The sequence below is a fragment of the Salminus brasiliensis genome, chromosome 12 (genome assembly GCF_030463535.1).
Source record: "Salminus brasiliensis chromosome 12, fSalBra1.hap2, whole genome shotgun sequence".
Lineage (NCBI taxonomy): Eukaryota > Metazoa > Chordata > Actinopteri > Characiformes > Bryconidae > Salminus > Salminus brasiliensis.
The window spans coordinates 8,107,256-8,122,750 of record NC_132889.1 but is presented as its reverse complement, the minus strand read 5'-3'; the positions used below and the strand labels follow the sequence as shown (position 1 = coordinate 8,122,750).

At 42.4% G+C, this 15,495-nt stretch overlaps 1 protein-coding gene across 1 annotated transcript in view; it reads right to left on the bottom strand.

The window, feature by feature from the left end:
• slc25a23b (solute carrier family 25 member 23b) overlaps positions 1 to 15,495 on the bottom strand; it is a 28,896-nt gene that overhangs the window by 12,621 nt on the left and 780 nt on the right. Inside the window, exons 2-7 of the mRNA XM_072693953.1 lie at positions 6,753 to 6,876; positions 5,694 to 5,781; positions 5,393 to 5,504; positions 4,651 to 4,809; positions 2,803 to 2,949; positions 1,665 to 1,778 (exon numbers count right to left, since the gene is read on the bottom strand). Of these exons, the coding sequence (XP_072550054.1) occupies positions 1,665 to 1,778; positions 2,803 to 2,949; positions 4,651 to 4,809; positions 5,393 to 5,504; positions 5,694 to 5,781; positions 6,753 to 6,876 (744 nt within the window). The remainder of the gene's footprint in view (positions 1 to 1,664; positions 1,779 to 2,802; positions 2,950 to 4,650; positions 4,810 to 5,392; positions 5,505 to 5,693; positions 5,782 to 6,752; positions 6,877 to 15,495) is intronic.

The window sequence follows — 15,495 nt, the reverse complement described above, 5'->3', positions numbered from 1 at the left end:
TTGGTCCACACTGTGCTCTCTAGGACTCACAGCAACCCATGACTGTGGGATCACTGGGGATCAAATTGGCGATCACCCAAAGTTGGGGCCTAGGCTTAGATACCTGGGCCACTGAGGAGGTCCGGTCAATTGTAAACTCAATAAAGCCAAATAATATCGATCATGATTCCATTAATAAAAACAAAAAAGGGGAAAATATCCAATGGGGTGAATACTTATGAAATACACTGTATATATTTAGCATGCCTATAAAGAGAGCTGTGAACTCCAAGCTTATCACATTCTAAGATTTATCATTCAGTAACCGTACTGAAAACATCAGGCATTGAAAGAGTAAGGACTGGAAGTCTGGTCCCAGCGTTCAAGGGGTTAAGTGTACATAGAGTGAATTACAGTTTCTTAATGATCGCCACACAAACAGACTTTTGAAGCCCTTGGCTTCTATCCCCCTGTTCAGTCTGATAGCACAGCTGAGCAGCTGGTGCTTTGGGGACAACATGAGATGCTTTCTGGCAAAGGCAGCCGCTTCCGCAGCCAGAAACTAATGACATCTTTTTCATATGAGTGAGATTATTAACGGAAATTATTAACAGGGTAAGAATTATTGGGAACACTTTCTTCTGAGTGGTCCTCTTAACTCTTAACTCTAGAGTAATAGTAACACATCAACAGCATGTCAGTGCAGTAGCAGCAGTGAAATATCTGAATACACTGAGATAAACATCCTAAAGATGTTCTGTTGATGCTTTACTGACATGAAGTAGATTTACTGTTTATATGTTACATCAAGTAGACTTAATAACTTAGTTCCATTAAACACAACCTAACCCAGCCTTACCCAAAACCTAACCTTAACCCTAAAGCCTAATCTTAACTTCAACCCAAAACCAAATACTGACCCTAACCCTGACCTTAACCTTAATCTAAAACCTAATCCTAACCCTCTTCTTGGCAGCTTAATCTCAGTCTACAGACTGCAGACTGGTCTCAGCAGCAGGTCTACAGCAGCTGGTTGAGGGGGTTGAGATGGTCTGTCTCAGAGCTGTTAGATAATCAGTGACTTCTCAGGTGAACATCTACAGATCTGAACCTGGACTCTCCAAATAAAGTGAAGAACAGCTGAATTCAGTAGAGGTCTTCATTATTAGTCCTTTATTTGCTATCCTCTGATCTTCGATCTGATCTATGATCTTCTCCTGCTTTGTGGGCATCGATTATATAGTCCATAGCTGCTGATTGTTGGGACACAGTTTGAAGAGCCTACATAAAGCTTTCAAATATGAATCACCTGGCAATTCCTATCATAGACTGTGGGCAAAACAAAGCCCTAACAGGCAAATTAAGGTATCAGACCTTGGAAAAAGTTCTCAGAGAGCTCAAGATAGTCTTAGATAACCAAACTTTTGCATGGTGCTCCAAAATTAACAAACTAAAAAAACAAAACACTAATCTTGTGTTGAAAAGGATGGACCATCAGTCAATCTTCTACTAATATAACTATGGACAATAATATGACTTTTGACCAGCAGTGTCCAAACCTTTGCATGTCACTGTATTTAACATTTAAGGGGGCGATCGTGCCTATTTGCTTAGCGACACACAGATAAGCACTGCAGAACACTGACCACACATCAGCAACTTTTGCCATCCTCATCTCTCCTCACCTCCATTGGATAAATGATGGTTTGAGCAGTCGCTCCAGCAAGGGATCCAGCGACAAACCTCTCCTGCACCCTCAGACTGCCGCCATCTTTACAGCCACGAATCAGCCACTTTATCTACAATCATGTGAAGAGGAGTGAGGATGAGAATGTGGAGATCAGAAGATTATGGGAAACAGAATAGACCGAATCAGTTGACCTGTACAAGAACACATGCTGTTTTACAGAGCACTTGTAAAAAAAATCCCACCCAACCCAAAGATGTAGCCCATAAACTGTAGCCCATACTTCACTTTCTGTTGCTGTGTGGAAACTACGCTATTGGTACTGATACTGGCGCTTACACATGGTATCGGCATTAGAGAGCACCAATACCATGAAGTTTACTGACGCCCTACTTTTTTTTATGCATAACATTTATGATTGTACACTTTCTTATAAAACCAAATGTTTAAACAACCAGTAAAAGCCAGTAATAAATGGTTATTATCATTAAACAGACATTTAATGCAACTTCTACACAGATTTTTTTTTAGTTTTAGCAGCTTGTTTAAAGGAAACACACTAAAGTTTATTAGCGTAATGTGAACCTGAATGTGAAATTGCAGCAGAATCACTTTCTGTTTCTAAACTGGTGTCTGTTCACTGCTCTGAAATGTGAATTTAAGCACCAATTAAAAGCTGTTTGGTGAAGCTTAGACTGATTCTGCTTCCCTACCTGCATGTGTTTCTGCATTGTGGAAATGTTTATTTTTTGGAACTTTTCATATGTGCAGTTTTTTAACCAGTAAATGCTGTTCTTTTTAAGCTTATTAGATCTTATTTGATATCAGACATAAAAAAAGTACAACCTTTAGAAGCGGAACTCTATAAATATCAGGATTTATAACATCTATTCAGTATTTAGTCATAGTTATAATCCGTATCGGTACTCGTTATCGCCAGATACTTGAAAATCTGGTATCGGTATCAGAGTTTACATGAAAGTCAATAATTTTTTTCTTTACTCCAAACCATTTTGGAGCATTTTTATTGGTGCATTCATCATGAAATCCCAAAACTATGCAATAATAATAATAATAATAATAAAAAATATGAAGAAGGAGCTTTAAGAAGACCTCTGGGAAACGTAGTGTTTTACCTGTTCATAAGCCATGAACTTGATCGCTGACTCTGGAGCAATTTTGAGCACATTGATGCCGTTCCCCCTCCATAATGATCTGACTCCACCCTCCCGCACCATCCCTCGAAGTCCACTCCACAGGCCAACACCTCCAGAGCCATGAACCTGCAGGAACCAATGGATCGCTATTACACAAAGTGTTTACATATGACTGTATCTCCTCAAGAGTTTGCTGTAGCTTTTACTCCGTAGTCCATGCAGCCCACCATATTGTTACTGCAAAAACAGCTCATTTTGAATGCATATCATAGTTTTACTATGAAATCTTCATGTGCTCATCATAGATTTGCATTTACCAAATGCACAAGTTGCTGTACAACACAATTAGTACAAAAATAAGTGAACCCTAGATTGTATTCAGAAGTTAACTGAGTAATGAAAGGAGGCGATGTTAGTAATGAAGCTGGGCTGGACAAACCTGGTTAGTTTGGTGTTGCTCATACAAATGAATGCACAACACGCTATGCCAATCGGAAAGATCTCACAGGACATCAAGAAGCAAGTAGTGTAGCAAGTCTTTGGAAGCAAACAATTGCTTCAACAAGAGTTGTTGACATGACAAGACAAACAATAAACCATGTAAAAGCCAACCCAGATATAGCATCTAGAGATTGGCAGACCACCTTGCTTGCTGCATCGAGGGTCAGCAAAATGGCATTTCCAGGTGGGAGGGAGGGGGGTAGGGAGATGGTGGATGGATGGATGAATGGATGGACAGACAGACAGACAGACAGACAGGCAGCTAGATGGATAGATAAACATTATCATCCAGTAAAGCTTAATAAGAAAATACAACAATTCTTATAGTCAGTTTATGTACCTGTACATTACACTATAATTACTGCACCCAGTCCATTGATACCATAAGTCCCCACTCTGCAGAATTGAAGAGCCTCACAGCTCGAGGTCCATTGAGCAGATCTGTCACAGTAACCTGCCACTGAACTGACTCCTCCTGTCCATAATGCTGCTGTGCAGTGGATGGCGCCACATCATCCATAACAGGGAGCAATTTGTTCAGTGTCTTCCTATCCGGCACCACAACCAGAGTGTCAAGCTTCACCCAGACCACCGACCCTGCTCTCCTGATCAGTCTGTCCAGACGTCTCTCATCCCTCTTTTTTATGCTTGCTCCCCAGCACACCACTATATAAAAAAGACAGCTAGCCACTACAGACTGGTAGAAACATTTGCAGTAGCTACCTGAAGAAGTTAAAGGCCCCCCAAATCCTGACCTGAATTCAACTGAAATTATGTGGCTGGAACTGCAGCAGACATTTCATGCCAGATACCCCTCAAACCTTCCTCAACTGTCTGAGTTCTGTCAGGATGAGTTGGGAAAAACACCCATGATAAACATTAGTAACTGATTAGTAAGTATGGGAGCTGTTTAATAACTTTGATAACTAACAGAGGTACCAAAAGCTATTTACTGAAGGGGTTCATGTATTTCTGGACACATGAAATCTGCCATTTTGGAGATAAAAGGTTTTTGACAGTGCTTATATACACTACATTGACAATAGTATTGTATTACTAGTATTAATAGTATACTCCTACTCCTTCATTGTTCACTCTGAGTATTAAAAAGAGTTTATCCTGCTTTTGTTGGAGTAACTCAACTGTCTCAGCTGTCCAGGGAAGAAGGCTTTCTACTAGATTTTGATGCACTGCTGTGAGGATTTGATTGCAAGCAGCGACAAAAGCGGTCAAATGAGAACCAAATGAGAGATAACTGAGTATCTTATGGTCTATATTGTTCTCTGGGAACTACAAATGTTTGACTAAATGACCTGGCAACTTTACCTGAAGAAAAACCTTAAGTCTGTCCAGTGGAGCGGTTCCTGTCCTGGATACGGCTCCGGCCATGGCTCCGGCAACCAGCTGCCTCCAGACCAGTCCTGCCCTCCGCTCACGCTCAGAAAACTCGTCCGGCACGGTCAGTTGCTCTCCAATATCAAGCATCTACAACAACATGTATTACATCTACACTTTGCTCTTTATTTAAATCTGGAACTACTAGTGCTTTTCCTCTGCAAGTAAAAATATTGACACATATCGTGTATGCAATCTAGCATATCTGCTATTAAGACATAATTAAAGTAGTAATTTAGTGGTCTATTGCACTACAACTATGGTTTGGGGGTCGCGAGTTCGAATTCTGAGCTATCTCCCCTCATCACTCTTAAAGCATGTCGCATTGGCGGAGACAGCTGTCCTTACTTTCCTAGCATCGAGAACATTGCTAGTGCTAGGGGACCTGTGAAAGGGTGGGTTATCTGGGGATAATGGGATAATATATGGGGGAGAACAGCACCTCAGTCACTGCCACTCTGAGCTTGGCGTGCTGCATGTCATGTAACTTTGGGAGATCTCAAGCCAGAATTGGGCAATGCTGCATAACCGAATATTTACATATTTGTGTCAAATCCGCTACAATTACTCTACGCTTCAGTCCACACACTTCTTTTGTTCAGCATCACCGTAGTCAAAGAGCTCGAAAGGTTTGAAAAATTAGCCTACTGGCATTCATGTCTCAAAAACTGACCAAGGAATGTTTCCAGTAGTGGGCGATGTCCTCCATGTTGCGGAACGGATTGAACAGGAAGTGATCTCGCCACTCGTTCCAGTCGATGGTCATGGTGCCGTCTCTGTCCATACTGGGCAAAATAAACAGCAAGGCAAACAGATTTGAGAGAGTGACAACAGACTTGCCCACTTTTCTTGTGATACTAAGCCTTATCTCCAGGATTCTCAGAGAACTGAAGTTATATGATGGCGAGTAAGGAGTTTTAAAGGTTAAAACACACACAGGAAGGCTTTATGAGCCACTCCCTGAGCACACTCACCTGCGCAGTATCCTGTAGGCCTGCTCGATGGACACCTCCACACCCAGACTGTGCAGAGATTGCTGGATCTCCCCCACATCGATCTGACCTGAATTAGCACGAAGCACAGTGTCAGTGCTGCACGCCAGGAATAACAAGAAGTCCTGGTTGGACCCGGTTTTAAATTGTGCTGCTTTTTTAGCTTCTAGTCGTTTCTGATTGGTTGTTTCTGATTCCACTGTAAAGCTGCACCGCTCAGTACGCTTTAGTACTGCAATTTGCCAAACAACACAGCTGGCCGACGTTCTATACAGTCAACACTATCAATTCAATCATGAAGAGAGGGGCTCCGAGTGGCTCAGAGGTCTAATAAAAGTCCTGAGCCGTGACGCTTTGCCATCAGCGGTCGGAGTCCCAGAGAGCACAGCCAAGCTCTCCGGGTGGGTAGATGGCGCTCTCTTCCTAAAAGATATGCTGGCTAGCACAAGCGTCTGTTAGCTGGTGTGGTGGAGCTGGGGACACAGTCCTCCAAGCATGCTGGAATCAGTGGTAGTTCATAAAAAGGAGGTGACTTGTGATAAGCCTTTACCCTTCTAGTGTCGGGAGCAGCGCTAGTGCTGGGGGGGCTACAAATAGGGGGGTTAAGAGAAAAAATGTATTATAAATGTATCTTTGTCGAGTTTAAAAAGTTCAGAATTTTCTAAAAAGCTGCTTAACTGTGAAAAAAGGCTGTGAAATGTTGGATATGGTTGCTCGTCACACAAAAACCTTGCATCTCCAAAATGCTAGCTTTACAGAAGTGGAAAAAAAAACACTTCTTCCCAAAGATTTTTGGGGCAGATGCTGATTGCTGATCGCCTTTCAGCTTAAATGTGAATTCGTTATGGATCGTTACAAAGATTCAGCTTTAAAAGTACCAAGTAATTTTTACCAACATTTTTTATTACCACATCACATCACAGCCCGCTGAATTATAATCAAAACGAATCGTGAAGTGCCTAGAGATCCCCACCCCTAGTAGATGGTGCGTTCGATTACAATGACTGAAGTTTCATGTGTATCTGTGACTAGCATCCATACCGTCGTTGTTGCGGTCCAGGCTGCGGAACATGAGCTTGAGCTCTTTCTCGTGGGTGCGCAGATACTGGGTGAATTCCTGAAAGTCCAGCTGGCCATCATGATTGGTGTCACTCACACGCACGATCTGCAGGAAGGACAGGAAGTGAGAGAAGTGAGGCAGCTGGAGTCCTGGAATCACACAGCTTAAGTTCCACAAGGATATGTGCGGACAGGTGACATTAACTTCGGAATTGGACATTCTTGGAATCTGATAGGAGCTCCACTAAAGCCAATCAGATTCCACTTTGAAGACTGAGGGAAGAAAGCCCTATTTATAAGACAGCCCAGAGAGTTCATCCCTTACATAGATCCCAGTACACTGTCTGAAAAATAAGGTACTGGACAGGTACGGATGATGTACATGCATCCTATAATGTTCATCTGTGTACCTTAACTGAGTTTAAAAGGTACACTACTATAGCAGAGATAACGTCCTATCAACAAGCTCAAGAAAAGTGGTGATAGATAGACCTCATATAAGCAGTGCCGCAAGACGGCCCAGGAATCTCACAGAATCAGAAGCCTTTTGTAGAGAAGATTGGACAAAAGACTTAGAAGATCTTAGCTGCTATAAAAAAGCTGACAGTCTGTGTCCAGAGTTTGTTAGCATTGTTAACTTCTGTTAAGCATATCCTGTTGTAAACTAAAAAAAGTGTATTCTCAGATAACAAACTTGTCCTGACTGAATCTGGAGTAGATGAGAAATCAGGTAAATCTGATTATTCTGTCACACTACTCCTTATACACCATGTCACATAGAGATGATGCACACCATGGTTCTTTCATTTGCGTCTCCTAAAGGCACAGTGTCCTGCACAGCCTGCTGATTTCGTTGCACTTACCCCCCTGACTCTTTTCTAACTTCACTGTCAATTAGCAGCAAGATGCTTAATGCCTATTTTTGTTTATTAGGGTACTGAGGATATGTACAGTCAGAGACGTTAGAAATGAGGAGACCGGCCACTGGTTCAAATATGAATGGAGGTTCTTGTAATGCTCAACATGGATAACATCGGTTTGGGGGTAAAGTCCCAACTTTCAACAAAATAAGCCAATCAGCTTGCTGGTTACAGAACGAGTGGAGGAACCCCCCTCGATGTGGTGATCTTTACATGCATTTGTGCATTTTTTAGCCAAACACTATAAACTATTCATGATGTTTTTGGCCGACTTTCTTTACAGTTTTTTAGAACTGTAATTTGATCTTCAGTTTCCATTCACAATGACAGAAGCCTGGTCTTGTATGACTAGAAATAACTGCCCAGTGGCATTGCAAAGATGGCCACCGACTGAACAGACTTGCCTATAAGGGCTCATGGAAAATGCCAACCTTGGCATTAACAACTGTAATCAAACATCCTACTTTTCTTTGTAGGTTTTTTAAAGCCTGAACTGCCTGTTTAAGACCTTGCCACAAGCATCTCACTAGGATTTAAATCAGGACTTTGACTAGGAGGTGGACTTTTGGTGGCTTGTGTGCTTTGGATCATTGTCCTGCTGCATAACCCAACTGGGCTTGAGCTTTAGAGCACAAACTGACGGTGGATATTCTCCTTCAAGATTCTCTGATCGAGAGCAGAAGTCATGGTTTCATCATTTTATGTCGCCCAGGTCCTGCAGAAGCAGAGCAACCTCAGACTGCAGACCATCAGACTACCACCACCACATTTGACAGATGGTCAAGCATGTCCAAATGTTTGTGGACTCCCTGTCCAGTGAATGCATTCAGCTACTTTAAGTTCTTTCAGCCCTATGGGAATATTTCTTGCCACAGTCACCTCTGGCTTGCTCAGATGAGGCTTGGACAAGTTTTGCAGTAAAGCAGCTTTGTGACGACGCCCCTAATGAAAATCCCTATACAAATAAATGTGGTTCTGAATTTGAATTGGCAGCTTATATGTTAGCTCATGGGTTACTGCTTAGACCATTATCTAGGGCCCAGTGTGAAAAACATCAAAAATCAAACCAGGGTTACTTTTTCTTTGTAATGCCTCCTCAAGCTTTTACTGTGAAAAGAGTAAAAGATATAAAATGGTAATACTATGGAAATTATATGCTAATCAGCTTCTTCTTGAATGTGCTGAGGCTCAGTCTGCAGCAGTTCAAGCACACTGTGAACTAGCACTAATCTGTCCATTTGCATTACAGCACATGACTAACACACTCACACAGCCTAACAGCAAGGCCACAGAGTCTGCATGCACACACACACACACACACACACACACACACACACACACACACAAACATTCTCCCCCTTTCAGTGTCAAAAAAGTAATCAGACATCTGATAAGCAGTTTTAGGTCAGATGTATCCTGTTCCCTAATCATTTTATGACTAATTAAGGACAAAGGGACAATTAAAAATTGGCAACACCAAAAAGCATGGAAGGTCACAGAAGACTAAGACTAAATAAGATGATAACAGAATTATTTTCTTGGTGGAAAAACCAAATACCCTTCACAATATCTATTCAAGCCAAGAACATGAGGTTGCTGCATCATTGTCAAAGTCAGTCAGAGATGTCTTCATGATCTAAGGTCAGATCCTGCTTAATCTGGAACAAGATTCCATGAACAAACGAAGCCAAGATTAACTTGAGTTTGGAAAAGAAAATGAAGGGTTTATGATCTGAAGCATACATCATCATCTGTCAAACATGGTGGAGGCACTGATGTTTGTTGATGACGTGACTGCTGATAGAAGTAGCAGGATGAATTCTGAAGGGTACAGAGCTCTTTCTGCTCAGTTATGGCCGAATGCTGCAAAACTGATAGGATGGCACTGTACAGATAGAAAATGACCCATAACACACCACGAAAGCAACTCAAAAACTTCTTAAGGCAGAAAATGGAATGTTCTTAAACAGCTGGGCCAGTCACCTGACCTCAACCCAATTACTGAAGACAAAACGAAACAAAAAGGCCTACAAGCGAGCTGCAACTGAAGTCCTGGCCTGAAAACTCAACACTGGTGATATCCATGGCTTCCTAACTTCAGCCAGTCATTGACTACAAATTCTCTGCCTCCAAGAACTAAAATAAGTAAAGAAAACTGGAAGTTTCCAGGCCTATGGATCAACAGTATGTCTGGAGGAGGAAGAAGGAAGCATACCCTGTAAAGAACACCCTGCCCACCCTGCGGTGGTTCGGTGATGCTCTGGGGCTGCCTTGCTTCCTCTGCCACTGGAAACCTGCAGCATGTGGAGAGCAAGATGGATTTAATCAAGAATCCGAAAATCCTAGGAGGAAACATTATGCCTTCTGTGAGGAAGCTGAAGCTTCGGCATCATCGGACCTTCCAACAGGACAATGATCCCAAGTACACCTCAAAGTCCACCAAGGCTTGGTTACAGAAGAAGTCCTGGAAGATTCTGGAGTGGCCATCACAGTCGCCTGGCTTGAACCCCATAGAAAATCTTTGGCGGGATTTGAAGAAGGCGGTTGAAGCGGCAAACCCAGGAATGCTAGTGAACTGGAGGCCACTGACCATGAGGAAGATTCCTCAGGAACGCTGCCAGAAGCTGGTGTTTGGTAATGCATCGTGTTTGCAGAAGGTTATAACAGCTAATGGGGCTCTACTTTGAAATTTGATACTCGTCATGAATGCGATGAATATTTCTGAGACTGCAGTCGTCTGTACAAGTATAGTTTATCCTTCTACTTTATATGGATTCTCCTGTGGAGACCTGAATCCATGATGTAACATCATCTTACATCACTGTATTTAAACAGTACAGCAACACCAAAGTTATAACGCTGGACTTCCAAGAGTTGGTTTCGTATCCAGTCATAAACTACTTTTCATGGCTTAATATCTCAACTGCTGTTTAACCTTCCTATTTAAACGAGTCAACATCTTTGCATTCTGCTTTACATTGGTGAACTTTAAAAGAGGACTGTAGAGAATGGACAGCCGATAAAGACATTTTATTGGACTGTGAACTAACTCTAGTTTGGGAGAAAGATCACACCTGAAGCTCCTCCAACCTTCTAGCTAACTTCAAACTGTAGAGACACTGCTAAGAGAAAGTTTGGACACCACTGGTCAAAATATCTGGTATTGTGAGCATCTGAGTAAAGAATGACCTGCTTTCCAGTACTTAGTATTACGAAATGAAATGGGCACCCTGCATGGTCAGCGCTTAGTAACACCCCCTTTGGTATCACAGCTTGTAAGTGCTTTCTGTAGCAGCTAAGAATCTTGTATCCGGTCTTGTTTGTAACCCATTAGGGCTGTCCTGCATGTGCCACTGTCCACTTATTTGTAATACTGTTTAGGACCAGGAACTGTGAGGGCCATGGATTGTGAGGTGTGTTTAGGACTACCATCCAACTGTAGAAGCCATCGCCTTTTCATCTTCCATTTTCTTACAGATTGTGTGATGTTTGCTTCCAGCATTTGCTGGTATTTTTTTTGGACTATTCTTCTCTCTACCAGTAAAATTTCCCCCCTGGCACCAGCTGCAACACTGCTTTTTACGGGGTCACCCTTTTCTTTTCCAAACATATCTTTGCTTAGTGTGGCCAAAATGTGCTGTTTAAGCTTTATCAGTCCACATAACTTGCTTACAAAATGCACCAGGCCTGTCTAAATGTTCCTTTAAAAGCTTCTGATCTTGAATTTTGTGGTGCGGAAGCAAAAAAAGGTCTTCTTCTGATGACTCTTCCACCAAGGCCAGTAGAACAGTGCACCACCACCACTCCAGAGTCTCTACCTGAAGATCAGGGGTTTGGTAGCAATGGTATAATCAGATCAGGGGTTCAATTTGCTTTTCTAGCAATCCCATGAACAGCTATGAACCAGACCTCAACTTAATCCCATTACGAACTGAGGAAGTGGCTACGTGAAAATGCTTTGCTATCTTCTAATAGTCTTCTCCCGCATTGCGGACATCAATTACTTTTAACGCCGAGAGTGCTGGGCAGCTGCTTAGAGAAACCCAAGGCTGCTGATTGTTGGCACACAGTTTGAGTCAGAATATCTACAAAGCTTCGAAATTTGCCTTTTCTGGCCTTTCCTTACCATGACTGTGAGCAGGCCATAGCTCTAACAAGCTAATATAGGTCTGAGACCTTGGTTCAAGTTCTCAGAGAGCTCAAATCTCTTGGGATGCCGAAACGTTTGCATGGTGGTTCTTTTCCTTTCTTCAGTTTAAAATTTTACAAATCATTAATAATGCACTAATCTTGCTTAAAATATTGAGAACAAAGCTTCATATTTCACTTTGTGGCTTTTGGAGATCAATTCATTTTCAGAACTTTTGACCATGGCCCAAACTTTTCCATGCTACTATACATATGTCGCTGCTGTCCAATAAAAATCATGTACCTCCAATTTTGTCCGTTTTTAGTTTTCTCCATGGTTTTCCCCTGTAGCTGCTTCTGTACACTGTGTAAATCGTTCTGGACCAATAGAAATGCTCTAAATTACTTGGAATAAACTCTTATTTTACATTGACTTCCATTCAAACTAAGGACAAACACATTGTATGTCCAAAAGTATATTCTCTAGAGTGACATATCTCCATTAAATATCTTCTGGGATGAGCTGGAGTGGCGATCATGACCCAGAACTAATCCACCATCAGCACTTGACCTCACTAATGCTCTTATGGCTGAATAGAATCAAATCCTCACAGCAATGTTTCAACATCCAGTCTAAAACTTTGCCAAAAGAGCAGATGCTAGGAGCCAAACTCCACATTAATAACAACAACCTTTGATTGCAGAAGAAATGCTGGATGAGCAGCAACCTTAATTCCTCAGTTCTCAATACGACATCCACTACATATCCAAAAGTTTGTGGACACCTCTTGTAACAAATGCATTCAGCTACTTTTAACCTGCACCCATTGCCGACACAGATGTGCAAATGCACACACACACAAACAGCTTTTCTAGTTCCCATAGAGAAGTACCACCCATAGAATAGCACATATACATATACATATAACATATACCTATTGGCACCATGCCTAATGCCAAGGGTGGGCTGGAGGGGTATAAAGCACCCCAGCATTGAGCTGTGAAGCAGTGGGACTGTGTTCTTTGGAATGATGGATGATGGTGATTCATCCAGTACTTTGGGGATGAGTTGGGGAGTTAAGGGATGAGATGGGGTGGTGATCATACAAACATCCTGACCTTATTAAAACTCTTGTTGCCGAATGCAACCAAATCCTCACAGCATTGCTCCAGAATCTTTTAGAAAGCCTGGACAGTAAAAACCTTTACTTCAGAATTACTCCAATAAAAGCAAAATAAACTCTTCTTTTTCCTTGATTTTGGAAAAAAACAATAAATGAGCAGGTGTCCCAATACTTTTGTCCATTTAGTGTCACACATTACACATGACTTTCACTGGAGTTACAGAATAGTTACTAAATAATAAGCCTTAAAATCAATAACTGAGCAACTTGCTATACCAATCTCTACCTTTCAGGAACATTTCCATGGCAAAGTGACTGTCAGCGAAAATGCAAAGCAGGACATGACCCGAAGCTTCAGCAGCTTCAGTCTCCAAAACATTAGACCGGACACTTCTGAATTATTCAGTCAGGTCAACACCCTCAAATGAGGCTGCCCAGAAGGATGCCAAGTACTCTACTTGTGGTGCTTCCATCTTTGGAAATGATGTTTGACTTCATACGCTCTGGCAATGTGCTCCCCTCCACGTGTGACATCATTATCTAAAATAGCCTCAGGAGGTCGACTTCAGGCTGCAGCTAGCCTACATTACGCCACGTAAATAAATGACACGGGGGATCACTTGTCAGTGCAAAGAACAACTGGGACTTGGCCTATTTTTTTTTTTACCATTATAATGAAGAAGACCACGGCTCTCAAGAGACTAACAGACCCCCACTGCAGCACTGGATCTTCTCAATGTGCCCAACTCTTTACAAGAACTCACTAATCCGTCCATAACATTAAAACTACCTGTCTAATATTGTGTAGGTCGCCCCTGTCTGCCGCCAAAACAGCTCTGACCTGTCGTGGCATGGACTCCAGACGGCCGCTGAAGATCCAGTCCAGCGGTATCTGGTAATGCCATTCAGATTCAGAATAATTCAGAAGTGTCCGGTCTAATGTTTTGGAGACTGAAGCTGCTGAAGCTTCGGGTCATGTCCTGCTTTGCATTTTCGCTGACAGTCACTTTGCCATGGAAATGTTCCTGAAAGATAGAGATTGGTATAGCAAGTTGCTCAGTTATTGACTTTAAGGCTTATTATTTAGTAACTATTCTGTAACTGTAGTGAAAGTAATGTGTAATGTGTGACACTAAATGGACAAAAGTATTGGGACACCTGCTCATTTATAGGTTTTTTTCTAAAATCAAGGAAAAAAAAGTTTATCTTGCTTTTGTTGGAGTGACTCTGGAGTAAAGTCACTACTGTCCATACTGACATTAGCAGACAAAGCTTTTAGTTCTGCAGGTGGTGAGGTGGGACCTCCATGGATCACATCAATGAGTGTTGGGTGCCCGTAACCCGGTTGTTCTTCCTTGGAGCACTTTTGGAAGGTACTGCCGCTTTGGAGATGTTGTAAAATAGTTGTCCAGCCATCACTGGATCTGGCCCTAGTCAAAGTGGTTGACCATTTCTCCTGCTTTCAACACATAAACTCTCATATGTAGATTCCATCGCTTGACAGGAGAAACTGTACCCAGATAATCAGCACAGATTAAGGCCCCTATTTTAGCGTTCTTTAGAAGAACCCTCAACCACGCACCGACTGTCAGTCGGGGTAAGGTGGGGTCTGACTTTCAGTGGTGTAAAGGGGGGGTGTGCGGCGTTGGGCTGCACACGCCTGTGTTGACAATTCACTGCCAAGACAGCAACGAACGTCTGACTGTTGACGTCTGTCTAGACTATTTCAGTCAGTGGAGCACCACCTGTGTTTTCCGTTGCCAAGATAGCGATACGCCAGAAATTGACCTGAACACCTCATTTCGAGACCACCACCACGCCCATCGGTGTAGATATATTTACAAGCAGCGTCGCTACTTAAACGACACAGGCGGAAGGCGTGAAAATAGACTGCTGGTCCTAGGTCATGGTAGGTTATAATCATGAAGCCTGGATTTGTGGTCAAATTTTCTCCTCCATATTCCTACCATCAGAACAAAAACTGGTATCTCCATTTTTAGCACTTTTCACATTGACGCAATGTCAAAAAGCCATGATAAAACCTCAGCTTTTAGGAGAGCAATGGATGCCTATTGACTTATACACTGATGGATGTTCTCACTGTGCCCACACACACACACACACACGCCTGAACTTCGCTTGAGAGACCCTCATGCCTACACACAGTCATCAGACGAGCATGCACACAAAAAAGACCTGTTCTGCACTGAGTGGGAGTGTGGTAGAGTACAGCTGTAATTAGGTACGTTTTCAATAAGCAGTCATTCAGGTCACCGAAGTGTCCAGTAGGACAGTAGGACACAAGGTCACTGCACCTGCTGTCCAGTCGAAAAGGGCTGGCCTTGACAAGACCTTGAAGACTGGACTTGCGGCCTTTATCCTTATAATCAAGAGTTAAGCTGGTTAACCAGATAGCTCACCAGTACAAGCTGCTCTCATCTGGATCTTTTCAGCCACCCTGACCATTAAAGACCACCAGTTTACACCATTAAAGACCACCAGTTTAGACCATCTAAAACCAGCCACCAGTACAAGCAGGTCTTCTGGCTCCTG